The sequence below is a fragment of the Fusarium oxysporum genome, chromosome 6 (assembly GCF_000149955.1).
Source record: "Fusarium oxysporum f. sp. lycopersici 4287 chromosome 6, whole genome shotgun sequence".
NCBI classification, from domain to species: domain Eukaryota; kingdom Fungi; phylum Ascomycota; class Sordariomycetes; order Hypocreales; family Nectriaceae; genus Fusarium; species Fusarium oxysporum.
In genome coordinates, this window is record NC_030991.1 from 869,255 (window position 1) to 888,984 (window position 19,730).

The 19,730-nt window shown below is 50.0% G+C and overlaps 7 protein-coding genes across 7 annotated transcripts; 1 reads left to right on the forward strand and 6 right to left on the reverse strand.

The window, feature by feature from the left end:
- Positions 1-480: 480 nt before the first annotated feature.
- On the reverse strand, positions 481-1,148 carry FOXG_19645 (uncharacterized protein; the record flags this gene model as incomplete). Its single annotated transcript, XM_018399908.1, has 2 exons — positions 481-1,034; positions 1,097-1,148. The coding sequence occupies 2 exons, from the start codon at positions 1,146-1,148 to the stop codon at positions 481-483; spliced, it is 606 nt and encodes a 201-aa protein (XP_018244404.1).
- A 3,366-nt stretch (positions 1,149-4,514) lies between these two features.
- FOXG_07102 (uncharacterized protein) lies at positions 4,515-9,356 on the reverse strand. The gene is made up of 2 exons (XM_018385733.1): positions 8,416-9,356; positions 4,515-7,723 (listed from the first exon to the last, which is right to left on the reverse strand). The coding sequence occupies exons 1-2, from the start codon at positions 8,954-8,956 to the stop codon at positions 4,980-4,982; spliced, it is 3,285 nt and encodes a 1,094-aa protein (XP_018244405.1). The 5' UTR covers positions 8,957-9,356; the 3' UTR covers positions 4,515-4,979.
- Positions 9,357-10,477: 1,121 nt separating this feature from the next.
- FOXG_19646 (uncharacterized protein) lies at positions 10,478-10,702 on the reverse strand (the record flags this gene model as incomplete). The annotated part of the gene is made up of 1 exon (XM_018399909.1): positions 10,478-10,702. One exon carries the CDS (start codon positions 10,700-10,702, stop codon positions 10,478-10,480), a length of 225 nt encoding a protein of 74 aa, XP_018244406.1.
- A 1,342-nt stretch (positions 10,703-12,044) lies between these two features.
- FOXG_19647 (uncharacterized protein) lies at positions 12,045-12,206 on the reverse strand (the record flags this gene model as incomplete). Its single annotated transcript, XM_018399910.1, has 1 exon — positions 12,045-12,206. One exon carries the CDS (start codon positions 12,204-12,206, stop codon positions 12,045-12,047), a length of 162 nt encoding a protein of 53 aa, XP_018244407.1.
- A 357-nt stretch (positions 12,207-12,563) lies between these two features.
- On the reverse strand, positions 12,564-13,001 carry FOXG_07103 (uncharacterized protein; the record flags this gene model as incomplete). The annotated part of the gene is made up of 1 exon (XM_018385734.1): positions 12,564-13,001. One exon carries the CDS (start codon positions 12,999-13,001, stop codon positions 12,564-12,566), a length of 438 nt encoding a protein of 145 aa, XP_018244408.1.
- A 2,879-nt stretch (positions 13,002-15,880) lies between these two features.
- Positions 15,881-16,153, forward strand: FOXG_19648 (uncharacterized protein; the record flags this gene model as incomplete). The annotated part of the gene is made up of 1 exon (XM_018399911.1): positions 15,881-16,153. The coding sequence occupies one exon, from the start codon at positions 15,881-15,883 to the stop codon at positions 16,151-16,153; it is 273 nt and encodes a 90-aa protein (XP_018244409.1).
- A 641-nt stretch (positions 16,154-16,794) lies between these two features.
- On the reverse strand, positions 16,795-18,828 carry FOXG_07104 (uncharacterized protein; the record flags this gene model as incomplete). Its single annotated transcript, XM_018385735.1, has 1 exon — positions 16,795-18,828. One exon carries the CDS (start codon positions 18,826-18,828, stop codon positions 16,795-16,797), a length of 2,034 nt encoding a protein of 677 aa, XP_018244410.1.
- Positions 18,829-19,730: the final 902 nt, after the last annotated feature.

The window sequence follows — 19,730 nt, forward strand, 5'->3', positions numbered from 1 at the left end:
CAGCCGCACGGGTAAGCTTGTTGGCAAAAGCCGATCGTCCCAGGCAGTGTGAAACGTGCTGGGACTACCACTCTTTCCGCGCCTGCTACAAATGGCCTCCCTGCCGAAGTTGCGGCAAGACTGGCCACGCTCCAGGTGTTTGTATTATCCCAGAGCAAGTTGTCAATTGTCTCGCTCCTCAGCGCGCTAACTTTCATAAGTGCCTAGCTCGCCTGAGGAAGGTCCATGGCGTCTTTCACGGACTGACCACGGAACACAGTGAGCATGTCCGGACGGCAGGCATTGAATCATACCGTCAGCACAATCAAGAAATGTAGCGAGAACTGCAACCACGCGCAGATGAACTGCAGAGATAACAGTGCGAACGGAACCGCGCATCGATTTGTATGGACGTGAAGTCAAATCGCCTGTGAATATTATCTAGATATTTTCGAGTAGGTCGATCCTTGAAGGTCGCTAGGGATGAAAAAGTGTTGATCATCATTCCCATGACCCCGTTTGCCCTCGGCGCGATGCATGGGGATCAGCGGTACAGAAGGAACAATGAGGTTTGATGACGTCGGAGCCGCTCGGTTGGTAACGCCGGGGATGTAGGCGATTTGGATAATATTGGAGGCTCGAGTAAGGATGGTGGGAGTCATAGAATGAGCTGTATGTTTCGACCCGAGAGAAGCCCCCCCCCGAGGCGGCATCGTTCTCGGAGCTTGGTATAGGATCCACGGCTTCGATATGGATAGATGCGGGAGTCTGTGGCCTCTTAAGCTTGATATAGAACCTCCAGACTAGATAAGTAGCGACGGAAATAATTACAATGCTACCGATGATACCGCCAATAATGCCGCCAGTAGTTAGGCCGCTGCCGCCTTTGTGAGATTCGGCCTCTGCCTCTCTCCTGGAGGGGGACGTAGCACACTGGGCACAGTAGAGGGGGACGGTATATTGGCAGCTCTCGCCGCCTGAGCATTCAAGGCATTGAAGCCTAGTGCTATTGTCACAATTGATGCCGTCGTTACCCTGAGGGATTAACGTAAGTACTATAGATAGTCGTCAGCAGCAGTCGATAGGCATGAGAACAAGGGGGCCGATAGTCACTTACTACGACTTAAGTCATCCCAAGCTCTAGCTCCGATGTATCGAGCCACACCCATGTTAATATCCTAAACTGTGAGAGGCTGGTAAGAATCAAGAGAATACTGGCGCTCAAAGTTTGGCAAGTATTGACTATTTGGGCAGATAAGTCAAGCCTAAGTTGGGTAGGTTATTACCACGCTTCGCAATGGTTGGATATCGATATCGAATTGCGATAGAACCCGACAGTGAAGAATGAAAAACGAAAGATCGAATGGCTTATCGGATAGACCTGGGGTGAGGAGCATCTATAGGACAGAGCTGGCTGGGCCTGGATTTTGGGTAGGTTTGAAATGCCCCTGCTTCATTGGAAAATAAATTGGTCTGGGTTGGGAGAAAAATTAATAACCTTTCTCTACATACGAGTTGTAAGTGGCCTTTTGCAAGTTCCTCAGCAACCCCTCCAAATTAAACATTCCAAATTACCTACGGGGCTGAGCACAGACCGTAAGATGGCAAAATTATATGCCAACGTATCCGTGCACACGTCCGTGTCCCAAGCCTACTCGTTTTTGGCATGCTTGAGTCTTCGCCCATGCACGCTTGCAGGGGCACTTTCCCTGGCTGGCACTATCCCCCCAGAGCACCTTTCTGGTGTCGCGGAGTGGTAGACAAAAGGGAGGATTAATTACCATGAGCCGATGAGTGGCTTGTCCGTCTGTATTACTCGACGTTAGGTCGCATTAGTTTCAAGGGCAGGATAATACACCAGGCAGGTGAAGTCCACCGATGTAGTTGTGGTAGAAGTAATTGCGGATGTAGGTGAACCAGAGTTCGGATGGTCGCATCCGGTAACTGTAGACGTGGGTAGGGGGGCGACGATAGATGTGACGATGTTTGTGATGGTTGTGAGGCAGGTGGTCTAGCAGGTTCGGTCAGTTAGGCTGCCCTGTTGTGCAGACATTAAGTCCAAGGCTTTAAAAGCCCAATGCTTGGCACAAATATTGCTTGATTTGCTGTAGAAGGGGCCCGCTCCCCAGCCTGTCACTCTGGTTAGAGAGGCATGCGTAGCGATATAGAGCTTCAGATCACACGCGCGCCACGAGCTCTGGACGGGGGATGTAGCAAGTAGCAGAAGTACTGTCCGTGGAGGTTGAGCAGGCTTCATTGCCGAGGGTGTATGGGAGCTGGCCAGGGGAGGTCGTGGTGGGAATGGTTCTGTCAATGTAGACATGGATGTCGGAGTATGTGCCGGCCACGATGTCATCGGCTATACCGACACAGACCTGGCCAACAGACTTCAGGTCATTTCCTACAACGAAGTCATTACATGTTGTCAAAGAAACGAAGACGTCTTGAGGGCTGAGACCACCTAGATTCGGAAAGGCTTGGACGGGAGTGGTAGTAGCCAGGATGGCTCCAGTGAGGAGATGGAGGAGTTTCTGCCTTGGGAATCGATGAACTAGGTTGGATTTCAAATAGTTGTGAAAATTTCCGTTAAAAACCTACTTCACTGGTCAAAAGAGAACTTCACTACCGTTTCTTATATCGTTTTAGTGCTTTAACTCCATTCGAGATTTCCTCTATTAGTTTGATGAAATTGGTTAAAAAGAAATGTGCATCTATTCGCCACTCAGTGAATAGTTTAATCAATAGTTCAGTCATAATGGCAATAGTTCAACCACAGCTTCAGCCCTACAATGTAGTGCGAACTACCGAGTAAAATGTCCTGCCAACACGTTAGATAGTCACTGGCCTTCGAAAAACAAGGCCCGTACATCTTTCAAAAAAAAAACTGAACAGAAGGTTAGAACTAAATTCCAAAACCATAAGGCTGGCGACATACTACGTGCATGCTCCTCAACGACATTCTGTCTCACGGAAGAGTAATCGCACTGGTGTCCCAATGGAAGAGAAACACGATCAGCTCATTTTTGGCTATGGCTGTCCTACCAAGCCGAGAATTAGTATGCCTTCATCCATGTGTCTCTGAAATCGTCGGTTGGTAAAGCCACGCCTATATAGTTCATTCCAGGCTGTCCGAGCGGCCAATCGCTGACGTTTCCGGACCGCTTTGACATCAGGTGGGGCGCCATCGATTATCACTTTGACCCATTCAGCTATTAAACCAACGACCCTATTAATGGCTGGGGGTGACGTGCGACCATGCGGTGGTTTCAGAAGGACCCTAAAAAAGAATCAGATCCAGACCCCGCATTCTTAGGTCGGGTTTAGAGCGTGGTGTTGTGCTCCCGGCTAGTCTAAAAGACTGAAGTCTCGAATCTCTGGCCTTAAGTGCAACTCATCAAAACCCATCTTCTGGTTCCAAATAAACACTGGCTAATCAGGGTTTCACCATGTCTTCAGCCACTAATACCAATAACATGTGCCCAAAGAGGCACAATTATTGTTTCTAACGAGATCTAGGACTTATCAGGCTGACAGTGGCAACGTACTGGCTAGGGGTCATTGCGTTGATAGAATCTACAAAAATACACCGTACATTATCCAAACTGTTTTAATGTCTCGCCCTTGGCATATGACTATACAGGATGCTTAATCTGCTTTCTAAACTTGCTTATATGATCCCAAACGATGTAACAGTATATGATAAGCGAGCGTTGCACTTGCTGATTTGTTGGTATTTACACTTCGAATTATTATTTCATTCAGAGGTTCTCCTTCAACTTAAGCTTAAAATAGCTAAAACCTGGATATTACAACTATTAAACTATACCTAATAAAGGCTCGCCACAATGAAAGGGATAGGGCATCATTTGTTGGTTACATGATTCCTCTGTATACTTCCGTCGTGATCTCCTTCAAACCCTTACAAAGATATCGTTCCTGGTTTTGTATTTTACCCCGTGCCCTATGACTGTCCTGCGAGGCTCATGCGGTTTGCAGCAAGCCAACTTGGTGGTCAATTTCTCCAATTGTTCAGTATCCTAGCTTCAACGGCAGAGGCAAACTCTAGCTGTCGGTGGCGGACGAGGGTTGGTCTTGTGAGTAGTCAAGGGCTATTGGATTGATAACTGGAACCATGATATCTGTCTCCTCGTTATCTTGCTTCGGCTCAAAGGCGTCCTGTTGCGGGCGAACGCCACTGTCGCTTCGAGCGCGTCCATGTTAGTATCCAATTTTAGGGGTCAGATATACAGGCCTAATTCGTCAGCGGTCATATCCTCTGGAAGTTTCACAAAGCCGAGCCTTTGCGGTTTGTGGCTACGTAAGTACCTGGAGGATGGAAACTGCTTAAATATTAGAGGTTTTATGGGAAAAGAACCTCTTCATCGTGTAGTGGTGACGGACTACAACAGAGATTATAAGGTGAGTGCGTTAGTAGAAGCGGGAGCAGGTGTAGCCATAAAAGATTTCATGGGGCGTCCGCCCGTCGAGCTCGCAAGACACACAAATGAACACATCTTCATATTTCTGTTAAAGTCTTGGCAGAAATCGATTGTGGCAGAGCAGTAGAATCAGGATAGGAAATAGAGTTGATGGTCCCCATAAATCCCAAGAGGAGGAAATTAGAGAGAAGGAATACATGAGCTGGCTCAGCCATCTTGGCACTGGTTTGCTAGTATCTATATGCTGGTAGAGGGAGCGCGCTTAAATAGGTGCTCGAGCAATTGTTCAGTGCTAGCACGAACGACTTAGCATGAATAGCGAATCGAGTCTGGTATCAAGGTGTTGTTGCTCAAGACAAGATAAACGAACAAGTCAAAAGACGGCCACTTCGGGAAAGAAAAAATACGTCCACAGGAGAAACATAGTATACAGGTAAAGCCGCAAAAATAGATCATGGATAGCTATCAAAGCTGATCTTCTCTGTGCTGGGCTTTTCCATCGTGCTTCTGGGGCGGGTGCTGATTCAGCTAAAGGCCTTTCCGCCCACGCCCTTGATCCTGCTACCATCTAGGGCGCGGCAGGGTGCGGCAGGGTGCGTCGATCATCATCTTCTCAATCGAATCAACCTTGATTTTGCAGAAGAGTTTTAAGAAAAGGTACTGGTCACCAGTATCGTTGAGAAGAGGTAAGGTGCGGTAGCCTTGCTTGAGGTTGCTAAGCTTAGCAGTGTAGGTGGCCACTGCCGGTCTGTCATTGTAGTTCTCGCCATCGTTAGAGAGTTTGACAGACCATCGGATAAAGACCAGATCGGGTTGTTTATTTGTGACTTTGAACTTGAAGTGACCATCAAACATTGGGTTGAAACCGTTCTCTCGTACGATATTCGTCCGGAACTTTTGCGGCGGGTCAAGATCTCGAGGCAAGGCTGACTCATTCCTCTTCTCCCGTTTATTACTGGCGTGGAAGACCTCGACCTCGACGTACGGGTTCATCGCCTTGTCGGCGGGGAGGCTGGCCGGTCGCATAAGCCGTTGTGCCGAGATGACATCGATGGTGAATGAAACAACACTGCGCTTCTTGCCCCCAGGAAGTTCGGGGTTGTATGGGAGTACTTGGATGTCCCGTAGCTCTGCAGGTTTAAGCACGTAGCCCGAGAAGTCCTGGCCACCGTCAAACATGGCGCGGTTGATCTGCATACCCAAGTCGAAGGTCTGCCAGTTGAGCGCAACCATCTGGATTCCGCGGCGCCAGTACAGGAGGGGATTAAAGTTGTTGGAGGTGATTCGGGTGCGATCAGGGTAAACTCGCATCATGTAGCGCAGGTTGTGGAGGTCGACTGCTATCTTCTGTTCTTTGGTGCGAGAGTACTTGGCAAAACTCGACTCCATAAAGGAGAAGATGTGGTTGTATTGCTTCGCCGCGGCAGTGTCAAAGCCAGTATAATTGACACCGGAACAGTAGACGCCAAGATCACCAAGCTCTTTAACAATCTTTGTAGACGTCTTTCGTGAGTTTCGCTCCCCGCCACTGTCATTGTCGCTGGCGCTTCTACTCGCCCTATCTTGCACCCCGCCTTCAGTAATTGTGTTGATATGAGTCTTTCTCACCGGTCGATGACAAGAAGGGCTAGGGCCACGCATGAGGCTATGAGGAAGCGACTGCGAAGGCATCAACATGGCGGCTTTAGTCACGGAACGAGTCAGTGGTGAGTTGAAGCCGTTGCCTCGTCGGCGGCCGCGGAAATTGCTGGCAGGAGGCTCCTTCTTGATCTGCGGCTTCTTGACCTTGATGAGGATGCGTTCCATGAGCTCAGAGGGTGAAGGCAGCTTGTCATAGCAGCCTTCCAACGTCTCGGTGACCAGTCGAGAGCCGAAGGCCTCCTTCATAATGTTGACCATGATGGCTTGCTGATTAGGGTTGCAATGAACCTCGAGGGAGATCCAGAGAGGGAACCTCGACTTAACAAAGGCGTACTTATTGATCGTGGCTATGACCTCACGGAAACTAATCGAGGCCGTAAGGGTGCGACCGTGGTTGACCTCGGGCTGCCCGGAGTTCCCATCCCAGCAGTCAATCTCGACACAGCGGCAGCCTCGAATAAGAACCGAGATGTAGCCCTCGACGCTGGACTGACCGGCTACCTGTCGACCAAGGAGGTAGGTGTTGTGGGAGCTAGAGATGATATATTCGTTCATGGGGCGGTCAAGAGTGTAGTTTTGAGGCTCTGGTATAATCGCTGAGTTTGTCTCAGATGTCAGGTACCTCACAAAGGCGACTTCGGACATGACCAGCATGTCATCAGCCGCATTGGAGGTCTCGACTGCATCAGGTCGGTATCGGCGGCTGAGGTAGGCAAATTGCTTCTCCCACATAGAAAGGTTAGAATCAACGTCCTCCCCTTGGATATCGCGGAGGAAATCTAGAAACTCTGGAAAGGTCATGCCAATCTCAGGTTTAGCGGCAATGCTGCAAATGATTCGCTGAACATCGTGCCTCTGCTTCATCAGGCGGATGAAACCCCTGAACTCGGTAAAGTTGAGCTTCTCACGTCGTCGGAGGTCAGATAGGCGGAAGTTGGTCTGCAGGGTCCACTGGGAGGTGTAAATATGAAGGTCCTGGCAAACACGCTTTACTCCGGCTATGTCCAGTTCCTCCTGCTCAGGATCACGGGGCTGGTTGCCGAACTCCCTGGTCATCTCAGTCTGCCAATACTGCCCCATGGCTCCATCGTCGAAGGCCATGAGAGAGGTCATTGATCCCTGCCGGTAAGTCAATGTAGCCTCGAGGAACCCAGTCCAGCGGTTCAAAACTTCCTCATTATCGGTGACAATGTGCAGAAGCTTGGTCCTCGAGTTGCCTTGTACGGTATAGATGATAGCGAACCAGGTATCCGCACACGATTCGGACACTCTAAAGTCAAGGCAGTATTGTTGAGTATCAGGACCAGTTCGGATCTCTTTGATCTCATCGACGTGTAAGGACTTATGTGGGCGAGCAGGGTCCCACGAGAGCTTGTTGGATTCGGTCTCATACATAAGATTAACCCGTCTCATGCGACTTCTCCTGGACACCTTAAGAACTTCGCAACCATTTCGAAGCTCGGCCGGCAGCACGGGTCCGGCATTGGTACTGCCACTTCCATTAATTGAACCGGCAGCGTCATTGCTGCTTGATGAGTGAGTGACTCCGTCGAGGCCAAAGAGAGATATATTGCCATCCGAAACCGGGTCAGCCTCCTCGTCAGGGTTCAAATCCACGACACTCCACGACACATTTGTGAATATGGCGTGGATATGGATGCTGACTAATAATTTCGATGTGGAATGGGTGGAAATGGATCCATTATGGAAATGGATCCATATTGTGGAATTCGTGGAATGGAAACCTACTTCGTCCAACAATGGTAATTAATGGGTCCCGCCCGCCCTCGGTGACGTCAATGTTTTTGTCATTGGTCCATTAAAATCCGCCGTTGCTTGACGCAAAGGCAACACACCCACCGACGTTCCTGTTTCTTGTTATGCTGGATATTCGTAGCCGAACCGATATACCTATAGACGCGCCTTGCCGTCTCTCTCCGTCAAGATCCAGCTTTTGTAGAGCTGAAAGAGCCGTTGATTGTCCTCTTCTGTTCGTTCTGGAACGGATGTGGTTGACTTGGTAGGATGGGGAGTGGCCATTTCGATTTGGGGTAGTAACGCGAGTAACAGTGAAGCCCCCAGAATGGACTCATTGTGTACGGAGGAAAATGGGGTGGCAAATCGATGTTGTGTTGTTGTGGGTGATAGAAAGTACTTAGGATATGCGGGATTTCACAAGGAAATCAAGGTATTTTCGAACCCCACCTAAAATATTCCACGATTTCCACATGTGGAACATGTGGAAGGGGCTTCGTGGCGTGGATATGGAAATGCTGAAGCCCACGTGGAATGGAATGGAATGGATATGGATCCACATTATGGATCCATATGTGGATTTCGTGGTATGGATTTGAACCCTGCTCCTCGTCAGTGTCAGTCACGGCGTTATACTCTGGCGTCCGTGGCGGGGCAGTGGCGTAGCCGTCACTCCTACAGCGCAAGATGCTGGGACCGATACTACCGTTCCGGCTGGCAGGGGCTGCCGAAGATTGTTGTCTGCTGCTGGCAAACCGATGGGCGCGATTCGAGAAGCGACGAATCAAGTTGCTACTCTTAGGCGACGCCTCGGGCATTGCGCTGGGGTCGCAGCTAGCCAAGCTTCGATCTAGTGAGTCGCTGATCGTCTTGCGAGATAGGACAGACTCCGGTAGCTGAAAGTTGTAGGGTAACGGGTCCTCATTCCTACCGTGCATGGGTTTAGGCGACGGTTGGACTGAGGGACTCGTAGTCAGAACAACGGTATCGGCTGATATTATGGGCGATCCTTCTTGTGAGTGGGAGGCTGCTTTGGAGGCGCTGATAGCCGATACTGGGACCTTCGAGAGCTGAATGGGTGAGCGGGTCGTCAAAACCCGGCCAGGGTAAGAGCTTGGCAACTGGGCCGATAGAGAGATCATGTCTGCACGTAGTTAAGGTGTGAGGGGGAGCAGGATGTGATATGGTTCGGGGTCTGGGTTGGAAGGAGTCATGGCTGTGTGCTTGTGGTGGTGACCGCACTATGTGAGTGAAACCAGGGCGCATCTGAAGGTTGCGTCGATATATTCAGGAGATTAGTAAGTGGGATGAGCCAGGGTGGAACGCGTCGGAGAGAAAGGGGGGAGGGGCCCCAATTGCAGGGGAAGATACAGTTGCAGAGGCCGATCTCTTCGTGGAGTAGCCGTTGTCGACCTTCTGGGGCCGATGCTAAACAGAACGCCGCGGGAGTAGGGCTGGAGTCCGAGAAAGGGCATGAGCGTAGGCATGGTGGATGCACGGACGAAGGTATCACCATACATGCAAGGACAGTTGCAGCACGAGATCGCCGTGAAGTGGGTCGCAGATCCCGGCTGGTCAAACCGCCACCATAAATTCCCTGTCCTACTCGTCCATAATCAAATAAAACCCACCGTCCTGATCACTAGGGCCATCAACCCCGCATACTGAATACGACGCCGTCGTCGCAGGTAGAAGGTATCAATTCGCCCAGAAGTGCTGGATACCCTTGCGACCGCACGTGGCAAACGTCAACCCGGATCGGGAATCGCACAACCGCTCGAGTGAACACAGACGTGCATGGGCCATAGGCCTAGGACAACCCTCCAGAGGATTTTGAAATTACGTTGCACTTTATTGCCGACAAAGAATGGTCACCGCCAACCAACTCCTCTGCGTACGAACCTACAAGGGCCAGGGTTGCAAATAAATCTACTGAATGCAGGGTCTGTCGGAATCTACCCGCTGCACCAAAGTACAAAAGTTATGGGCCCCCATACCTAGATAAAGAGACATTTGGGCCTATATCCATCCATGTTACATCTGACACGGTCCATTCCACGAGGCTGGTTGGCTAGTGGATTATTCATCCATCACTTCCCTTCGAAGCGGTCGTGGAGTGGATGGAGTGGAGTTGAAAGTGGAGCAGTTAGGTGCTCCCCCCAACTTTGACGTATGAGCTTAACTCTGGCTGGCAACTATGATCGTGAACAGTCTTGGCAACGCAGCTTTTACTGGCATTTAACGAAATCAGTGCCGTTAGAACCGTTGAATGTTTCTCACTGGAGGTATATAAACCACAATATGCCGGGTAACGCTTTGCATAACAAGCAGCAAAGTGAAGAAAAAGGTGGGGAACCATACATTCACCTTTCCATGACAGCGTGGGTTGAGCCAGAGGTCTCGAAGTGCTCTCGTGACGAGCCAATTGGTGCAGTCCCAAAGTCCCACGCAAGCTTGATCGCTTCAGGAATTTCCCTTTGTTTTTCCTTCCTCCTCTGTTCCTCGCTTTGTTCCTTAGCCTTAGTATACTTGCTGTAGCCGACCAGCCAGGGTGTTGGCAATAACTTCAATTTTGAACAACCGCTAGCCCCTGGCGTAATGGACTGCCCCACTAGTTCATCCACTATACCCATTCCACTCTCCGATAGCTTCAAATGGATCCACTACACTGGCAGGCGCCGTAGATTAAGGTCCATCCACTCTACTGGGACGGCCAGTGGAGTGGATGGATTGATTTGCAACCCTGATAGGGGCGTAGACCATTTACCGTACCACTTCCGTACTGCCTCCATACTGCCTCCATACTGCCTCCGTCCGAAGAGACGTCGCTCAGCGGCACTCAGAGATGCTTGCACATCGGATATGAATTGTCGCGACCTCTTCCTCATATACAGGTGACCAACATGTCCTCAAAGGATTAGAATAACAGGTCTTCCACTTAGCACTATGCAGCAGTTGCTGCATTCTTGGCTTCCCTGCCTGCTTCTTTGATATCCTGCGCAATAACCCTCTTCGCCCCCTTTAAGATATAATCGACGTTCCCCTACTCTTCCCTTCCTGGCTATCAAGCTTTTAGAGTGATTAATGGCCCCAACAGCTGTATTTTAGTATACTAATAATGTAAGAACAGACAGCAAGGGCCCTCTATGAGGCCTGAAAGGGGGATCTTGACTTTAAACTCCTATACTTGGGAAAAGTATAATCACAAAAGCCAGCATTAATGTTCGGGGAACGAAATATTCTTAAATTTTACCAATTTTAACATCGTTTAACTGCGATACTGAATTAAATGGCACCCGCTAATTAGGCTATCCTCAATATCGTCCTCAGCTGCAGTCCGGAATATAAATCCTTCAAATGGTTGTTTCCAATGCATGCAAAGAATCTAGGCGAGGGTAGACGCTGTAAATTGTCCAAGTAAACTCGCAGTTAACTCGATATCTAGTTCTCTCAGATGTAGCTAAACGGCTAAACGGGATCCAGATGGCGCCAAGCCCCTTACCCATATTATCGTCCATGATGATGTACTCGGGGTGGCGTATCTATCATTATCAATCATTATAAGAAGAGCAATGAAATGAAATGACTGCTTGGTAAGCAAGACCATGATGATACTGATCATTGAGGGGGAAGGAATGAAATGACAATGATTAAAATGATTCGATGAATGGAGTATCCCGGCGGAGCTTAGATACCCTATACTATATAGCATGAACTGCTTCTTCCGCCACTGGTTCCTTTAGTAATCCGTCATAATCGCCCAACAAGCCTATCTTTAACTAGGATCTCACTATTTTGCGTTATTGAAATAGTATAAGAACGAGTCACAGGCCTTCTCCAGGAGATTGGCGAGGCGTAGGCAGGATAATATCTGGCTCTTTAATCGAAACGAGCCTAAATCGGCAATTTAAATAGAGCAGCATTAATGGAGTGGCGAATTTGAGGCTTGCCAGAAACGAGTAGATAGCCATAGTTCCGGTCTCCGAGTACTAATACCCCAGTAAGGTTTATTTTTCCAGAATCCTAGGTACTTATACCTAGTAGGGATGCACCCGCATGTTCATTTCATTTTCGTCCTTCTAATGCAATGATCGACATGTCAGGCAGGGCATCAATAAATTGATTGCAGTGATTATTATCGATCATTCGTCAATAAGCCAGTCAGTATTAATGAATGATGCGCTAGCCTGGATGTACTTGATACTTCGTCCCTCAGTATTCGCTTCAAGACTAGAGTACAAATACCTCTGGTACGGAAGCTGTGCCTGTTTCCTGGACAAAGCGCACATTCTCGCCGTCTATGAGGCTGACGTTTAGCCCATACTTAATGATGTAGTAGTTGCTAAAACGAACGATGCGCTGACCCCCTATGCTCTTAAAGAACCTCTCCATTGAAAGAGGCATACTCAGATCAACCCCACCCTATAATCAACGTGACGACCGAATATGTAAAGAAGAGCTGCAGTATAAGAATGAGGAATGGGACGTAATTAGAAATTAATAAACGCTTCTATAATATAAAGTAATTACTCCTTGCTGCTGCTGTATCCCCTTCCCCACGACTCCGTTGCCAGTGTGGTTGCTTAGAATACAATCTTCGGTAGTTTTCTCGGAATAAATATGATCCTGCCCATAGGTTCGACTGGGAAGGCGTAGGAGGAGATAGTCGTACTCCTCAAGCCAAAAGCGCAAGCTAGGGACGAGAGCTGAGCGATGCGCGGCTCTCATCCTCTCATCCCCCCGGGGCGCCTAGAGCCAGCCCTGACCACGGTCACTGAAGGCTCCAGACACAATTTTCTCGGAGGATCCTTTTGTAAGGTGCCCGGCCTGGTCTTTCTTATCATCCCGGTAATTCTTGAGGGCGGAGTGGATAGTCTGGAAGAGCTGAGACATTTGACGAGTCTGCTCGTCTATCCGTTGTCGATGTCGGGAATTCAGTTTCTGGAGCATCTCGATTTTGTTTTCTTTCTCGACCATGGAGCGCCGCAGTGCATCATTCTCCCTGCGCAGTTTGAGAATCTCTTGTTTGAGGGATGTAAGGATGCCAGCTCCTGGCTGGGCCTGCTGACTGATATGGCCGAGTGGGTGTCTCTGAGAGGGCGGTTGGAATGGGGCGACTACTGCCCGGGGAGACACCTGGTCCTGAAGGGACTGAGGAGGCAAGGATGGTAGCTGCTTCTTGTACATAGCCAGGAAGAATGTGGTATAGGTTATTAAGTCCGTTTAGACTTGGAAAGCCACTCTATATATGTGTATAAGATGACAGGTCTGAATAAGTTATAACAAGCAGGGCGGTCGGAGGATTTAGAAATCAGACTGGCGACGAGGAGACTGGCAGAGTTTTCTTTAAACCGTGTGCCCTGCCTGTCTGGACTGGAGCAGCGTGAGGAGGGCTCCTATGGGGCTTGTACTCCTAGGCGAAATAAATTTCATTGCATGGGCCGGCTGCGCTGCTAAACTATGCCAGGATGTCCTCAGAATGCCCTCCCCCAGTACCCCTGCGGATCTGCGCATTAGTTCGAGGACTAGGGATTGGGGGAAGATGCCTACCGGTTGGCAAGAGGTTCACTGGCCCTTGCTCGGCATTGGTTTGCTTGTTATTTATCAACTTGGATGACGAAAAAAGTAGAATATTGGTGATGGCTTTCTGATATATCGAAAGATGAATAAAGTTTGAGAATGTCAATTATGCTTGGAACACCGACGGAGCTTCCCTCCCCATGCTTATGCGGGATAATCCTTAGGCTGTGAGGACCGGGGGTACCATAGGCCACTGGACCAATTCATAAAGGATTCAATTCATCTCGCGGCAGATGGAAGACGCAATCCTGCCGTCTCGTCATATGCGTATCACTGGTTGTTGCTGTCCAGCTTGTCACGCTGTAGCACCTGGCGGAAAATAGTAGAATTATACGGGCCTCCCATCCATGTTTTGGCGATCCGATAGCTACTTAGGGGATCGACATAAACGCAGGTGAAGCGGAAGAAGGCGGGCTTGCCTGGTGGCATTTGTCTCTCGCGGGTGTGGCTGTATAATGAAACGTGCACGGTCTCTTGGTTCAATGGTGCGCACGGCCTCAACGACCTGCTCGCCCTCCTCGGCAGCAAGCGCGCCCCGCTCCACCTTGTCGATTCGACCCTTGTCAGCACGACAGATGTCTCCACGTCTCTATTTCTCCGCGGCTCCCACCAAGCGAGGCCGCTAACTCAGAGTCTAGCCTGCTTAATACTTGCCACATACCCCCGAGCAACGATGATCGAGCTTACCTCTGCCCAAGAAACGGTATAGAACGAATGATAATTGCGCTAGGGCGACAACGCCTTATACGAAGACGTAACCAAGTGGCCGCTACGACGTCGATATCTATATTATCAAGCGCCGAAACCATCAGCACTATGACTACAACTCCACTGACGACCCTTCATTTCTAACTCCTGCTGCTGAGCTGCCCCTTTTGACTTTATTTTTGGGTGATGGTTGATAGCTCTTAGATAAAACACTAGCTGAACGCTAGTACAGGCTAGCCGCATCGCGCCTCTCTAGTTTTCACTTGCACGCGGCCTGGTAAGACTCGTTATCTGCGAACGATTCTGTCGCAGGTACTGATGGGCCATGAGGATGAAAGGAGCCCAAGGTTCTGAATATAGGGGGAAATCATGCGCGTGGCCCTGGATGGAAAACCTGTACTCCAACGCCTTCCTGCTGCTCGCGATACCTCATACACCCAGCTTAGCCTCTCCGCTAAGCGCCAATTGCCGTGGGTAGACCATATGAGCCGCTATTTAGCTCTCTTTCCTCCTCCTCAATTTTGCTTTTATCAACCAGCCGCACCACCAGCCGGTACATATGCTGCATGATCGACACGATCATGACGCTTGGGGTGTCAACTTTACCGCAATGACCCAATCACACGTTGCTCTTTTCAACCAATCATACTTTGGGACTGACAGAGGCCCTAGAGCAGGGGCCAGTGTGACTTTATCACTTGACCCTCGCGTGGGCCGACGACGTGGCGCTAAACTTTTGTGCTAATCTAAATACGCACGCCGAAAACACATTGTGTAAAGGGAACTTAATCATGATGTGAGGTTCTAGGTTTACAATCTGCGCGCGATCATCAGTCTCATATGTCTTCCTATCCTTTACCACGACTGTGTAAAACGATAGATATAATCCAAAATCAAGCCACTGGTGGTATCATAAGGGCAGCGGGTAGAGAGAACAATCAGTAGGTGACGATTGGATTGACCATATGTCTGATGCAAGCTCTTCCTCACTCATCCAAAAGCGGACGTAAAGAATAAGGAGCCTGTGGCCCTCACCTCAATACATCCAGGGACCCATTGGGGCGCGCTACCTCATTTTTATTTTTTGTAGGGCCCACACGACATCTGTCATGCACCTGGTCTCATTGGTCTGGAATCTTTGCTCTGTCCCTCTGATGATGGTTGGGCAACACCTCCGTTGCAAAATCAACCCATTGTAGTATCAGAGCCTTACTGTCTCTTGGTCTTGGTTGAAGCGGAAGGCGTTCCAGGTTGGTTTGAGTTGCTGCCGGCTTGTGATATTGGTGGTTGCTAGTTATAAAAGGTTATTAATAAACTTAGTTAAGACTTTTATTAGGATGATTAGACCTGTTGTATTTGTGGATATAATGTTATTGCTGGGGCTGCTGCTTGGGTAGCCTGTAATATGTCCCTTTGGCGTTTTAGATAAGTATATTAGGGAGGTAGAAGCTAGAGGTAATAAGCCTGCGAGATAGATATAAGCTGCTGTAACCTAGCTATCTGTAGGTATATACCTCTGCTACTTATATAGATAAAGATTAGAGGAATTATGGCAGGCAGGATATTATCTTATAGAGATATATATAATATATTTATCTTAACCTTCTTCTGCTTAAGGTATAGATTCTCCTGCTTTATCTTCTCCTCTTCTTATCTTCTCCTATCCTCCTTAATCTTGGCTTACAGCTAATTCCTTATGTATTCCTTAGCTGCTTGCTATTGCTGGGGCGGGCTAGAGAGCTGTGACTAGGATTCTCTCTGCTGATGACTCTGGATTAATGAAGGTGGCGGCAGACGTGGAGGCGCATGATGCACAGGCGGAGAAATGGCGGTTGGAGGCTGCTGGGGACGAAAGGTCATGGTCGATGGAGGAGGCAGGCCACGTTGAGGAGCTCGCATGGCTGGGTTGGCGGGCTGTGACCCAGATGGATGGCCGGCAACGACTTGTTGGCAAACTCTTCGATCAGGAAACCCCCTCAAAACCCGAATTTTGGGATCTAGCTGACCTTAAACCATCCGATATGGAGTATTTTGAAAAGAAGCGACAGTAGGGGAGTAAATCGGTTCAGAGCGCGGGGCTAGGGGGTGCAGCTCCTATATCGGGCGCTCCCGGTATCATTAGCTCGGATGGAAATGAGATAGTGGTATTGACGACTCTCTGCTAGCAGTCTCATGGGGATGTAGTAACACACTTATTGCTCTCCGTAAACAGCCAAACAAACGAAAAAGGTTATCAAGTCACATTACAATCCTACATGCCATGACTTTTATACAATTTAATTGAGGCTCTGGCCTTGTGGCCCCTGCTTCGACTTCTTAATCTTCTGCTATCACTCCTTCCTCATCTTCTTCCCCGCCTTTGTCTCTTTTAGGCTGCTCCACTTATACTCTAGGAAGTTACATCTAACAGAAGACGGTAGTATTATAAGAAAACAACAATCAATGGGAATTAACCAGTTCCGGGCTCGCGTCTAGTAAAAAGACAAAGGTAAAAATAAAATAGATATAAGACAGGTTAGGTCGAGAGTGTGTAAAGGAGTGCTGTGCTTGTATGTGCTATTATTAGGGGGGCCTTATTTGGTGGCTCATTAAAAGTCCGTGCAAAAAGTCGAGGCTGCGGCTAATTCACTCTTGTGACCGGTCATCAAGATTCAGCCAGCTCATATCCGACGACATTAAGGCAATTGAAAGCTCAGGTTGGCTGCTTATACCTGTAGGGGGTTCCATGGGCCCGGGACGCTTGGAGACAGTGGCGCTCCGAAGTAGGAGTTTGGGTTGCAGGCGATGTTGGGTGCATGGTCAGGACTCCAGGGCTGCCGGAATTGACCCGATTTATCTCGAGGCAGAAGTCAAAGATCGGCGATGGTAGAGTTGACGAGTCTTGCGTGGCCCTCGCGCTACGATGGTGCGTGGCCTCAGAGTAGCGGGAGCTCTGTTCGGACCCAGCGGTTGTCCTCTTGGATCCACCGAAGCCGAGGATCTGCAATGCGCTGCCGCCGGACCAGTATCGGTTCCAGCCAGAGCTCCTCCGCATGTCGTCCTGGGCTTCCATGGGCCCTGTACGGGGTCGGTGCTCTGCGACGGTTACGTCGAAACCAACGCCCCTGGTATTGTAGCCCTGCAGTGCAGGGTACGGCATCTCCTGCAGAATCGGCTTGCTGATGGTGGCCTTAATCTGCTTGTGCAAAGAGCTGCCGGAGCTTCTAGTTGTATCGTTGGTAGGCTTCTGGGTTAGACTGGTCTTTTGCTTCCCGGTGCGATCTATCAAAATAGCCATGGATGAGTAGGATTCCTGAGACAGCGTGGCGTTGTGGCCACGGGTTTGACCGCGCGAGAGTAGCTGGCGTGAGCCGTTGCCAAAGTGCCTGGTGCTGCTAGCCTCCATATCGTTTCTCCTGGGCTTGCGTCGCCGCGCCAAGAACAACAGCAGCAGACCAAGCAAGGCCAAGACTCCGAGGATTGATCCAAGTATGATACCCAGGATGACCTTGGAGCTGATACCGGAATCATCGTTACTGTTGCCAGCAGCCACACCTGCCGTGGCTGAGACACTGGCCTCGGAAATTGTCAGAGAAACGGTTGAGCTGCCTGTCGACAACATAGTCGAGGTCGCAGAGGTCGATAATATCTCCAAGTTTGAGGTTGACGACCTCGTTTGGGTATAAGTTAACTTGGTCGACTTGGCCGAGCTAGCTGTTTCGGTAGTTGAGAAAGTCGAAGTGGTCAACGTGCTGTCCGACAGAACCTTTTGGTTCTCAGCATCGAATACCTGGGTGGCATCGACCCACGAGTTCTCAGTAGCATCGAATATGGCAAAAGGGTCTTCGGAATTCCCACCAGAGAAGACAACCTTGCCGTCTACGCCTTGGGCAATGGCAAAATTCTGCCGCGTAGCGGTTGGTGCAAGCGTTGAGTTATACTCTGGCCAATCGTCCAGGGACAACTCGCGCTTTTCATTTCCGACGGCGGCCGAGTTGGAAAGGGGCGCGCCAGAAGTGTCCTGGAGAACGAATCGGCGGACCTGGTTGGGGGATTGTGAGAGATCAAAAGTGTAGAGGCTCTTGGAGCCATCATCCCCTGGCATCACAATAGCCTGAACGGAACTCGAGTCCTTCGGTAGGGGTTCTGCCAAGGTGGCTCCCGATTCCCTCCAGCCTGTAGTCGGGTTGAACAAGGCGATGGTGATATTTCTAGTGTTGCCGCCGACCAAGCAAGCATCGACATCAGACCAGTTGAGAAGAATAGGCTTGACGCCGGGGATAGAACCAGGGCCATAGGAGTTCACACTATAGGGCTCGGATGCCTGGATGGTGAAGGTTTCGCCCGACGAGACCGCGACTCCGTCTCGGCTACCGGCGTAGATAAGGATGGCATCGCTGGCCTTGATGTACGTCGAGCCATGCCACAGGCGATCCTTCGTGATCAACTCGGAGGGGGTGATGGTAGTCCACTTGCCGGTCGAGTAGGTGTACTTTTGCAGCCCAGTATAGCCATCCGAGCCGCTGGTCCCACCGATGACGAAGAGGCCAGCTTGAGCGGTATCATCGGGGGTCGCCCCAACACAGACCGCCCCCAAAACCTTCTCTCCCATCTCTAGCTTCTTCCATTTTGCACCTTCCTCCAAAGGCAGGGACAAGAAGGCCTCAGGCGTGAAGGAGTAAGGGACTTTCTCGTAGATGACAGAGGCCCGAGTCGTCCAGGACGTCAGAGGCATGGGCAAACTCATCGCAGCAGAAGTTCCCAGAGAAAGCAAGAAACATCTCAGAAACCTACATCAGTAGACTGACGAGGGTATGGCGCTGATGGCTAGCAGTCAGGTGGAGTTCGCGTTGCGGAGGATGTTGCGTCGTACAGCCGCGGTCCAGTAGTGCTGATGTCGTCAGGATCGAGGATCAAAAATGGCAAGGGGGTACCATGGAGTGTTGAATGAAGGAGAAGCGAGATCGAAGAGGACGCTTTCTGAGCAGATGCAAACAAGGGGTGGGCAACACAGCGGCAAGCAAACAATCCAGTTGGCTGAGTGCGGTGAGAACTAGACGGCTGACCGACAGGCAGCTGGCAGACAGCTGGCGTTAAAGGAGGGATGTTCGCAGGAGGCGTTGAACTACTTGCGTATAGCTGTACCGACGTAGGCTTCCTTGCACGTGAACTCGCGTCCTCCTCCTCCTTTCGAATATTTGGGATCATTGGGGAGGGAAGCCATCCATGTAAGTTGACCACCTTAACCACAGATCAACTTGAATCGACCGAATGACAGGACCTGCACCTGGTTGCTATCGGCGAAGGAGGATCTGCGAGGAGCCAATTACTAAATCATTCCTCGGAATGCCTGCCAATGGTGACCCACTGAGCCCAACCCAACCCCAAAAAGGGTAAAAAGAAAATTAAAAAAAAAAGGAGGCGGCGGTCTCACCATCTGGAGCAGTTGGGGGGGGGGATCGGCATCAAGGGCACAGGGGATGGACGCTTGGGTCCTCGGCACATCCAAGTGCCAGACAAGAATTGGCCCAAGCGCTCAGATGACAGGGCGCTAGCGGAGCCGTTTCTTGGCTCATTTAGCCAACGCCACCAACCTGGATAACGAGGCTGTGTGTGTCTAGACATCAGCTACTGCAGGTCGTTGCAAAA

Excerpts from the sequence above, each read along its gene's own strand:
- FOXG_07102 (XM_018385733.1), bottom strand. The coding sequence starts at position 8,956 with ATGATCTCTCTATCGGCCCAGTTGCCAAGCTCTTACCCTGGCCGGGTT. Across the intron at positions 7,724-8,415 it reads TGACACTGACGAGGAGCAGG|TCAGCATCCATATCCACGCC; the intron begins GTTCAAATCCAT and ends CGAAATTATTAG.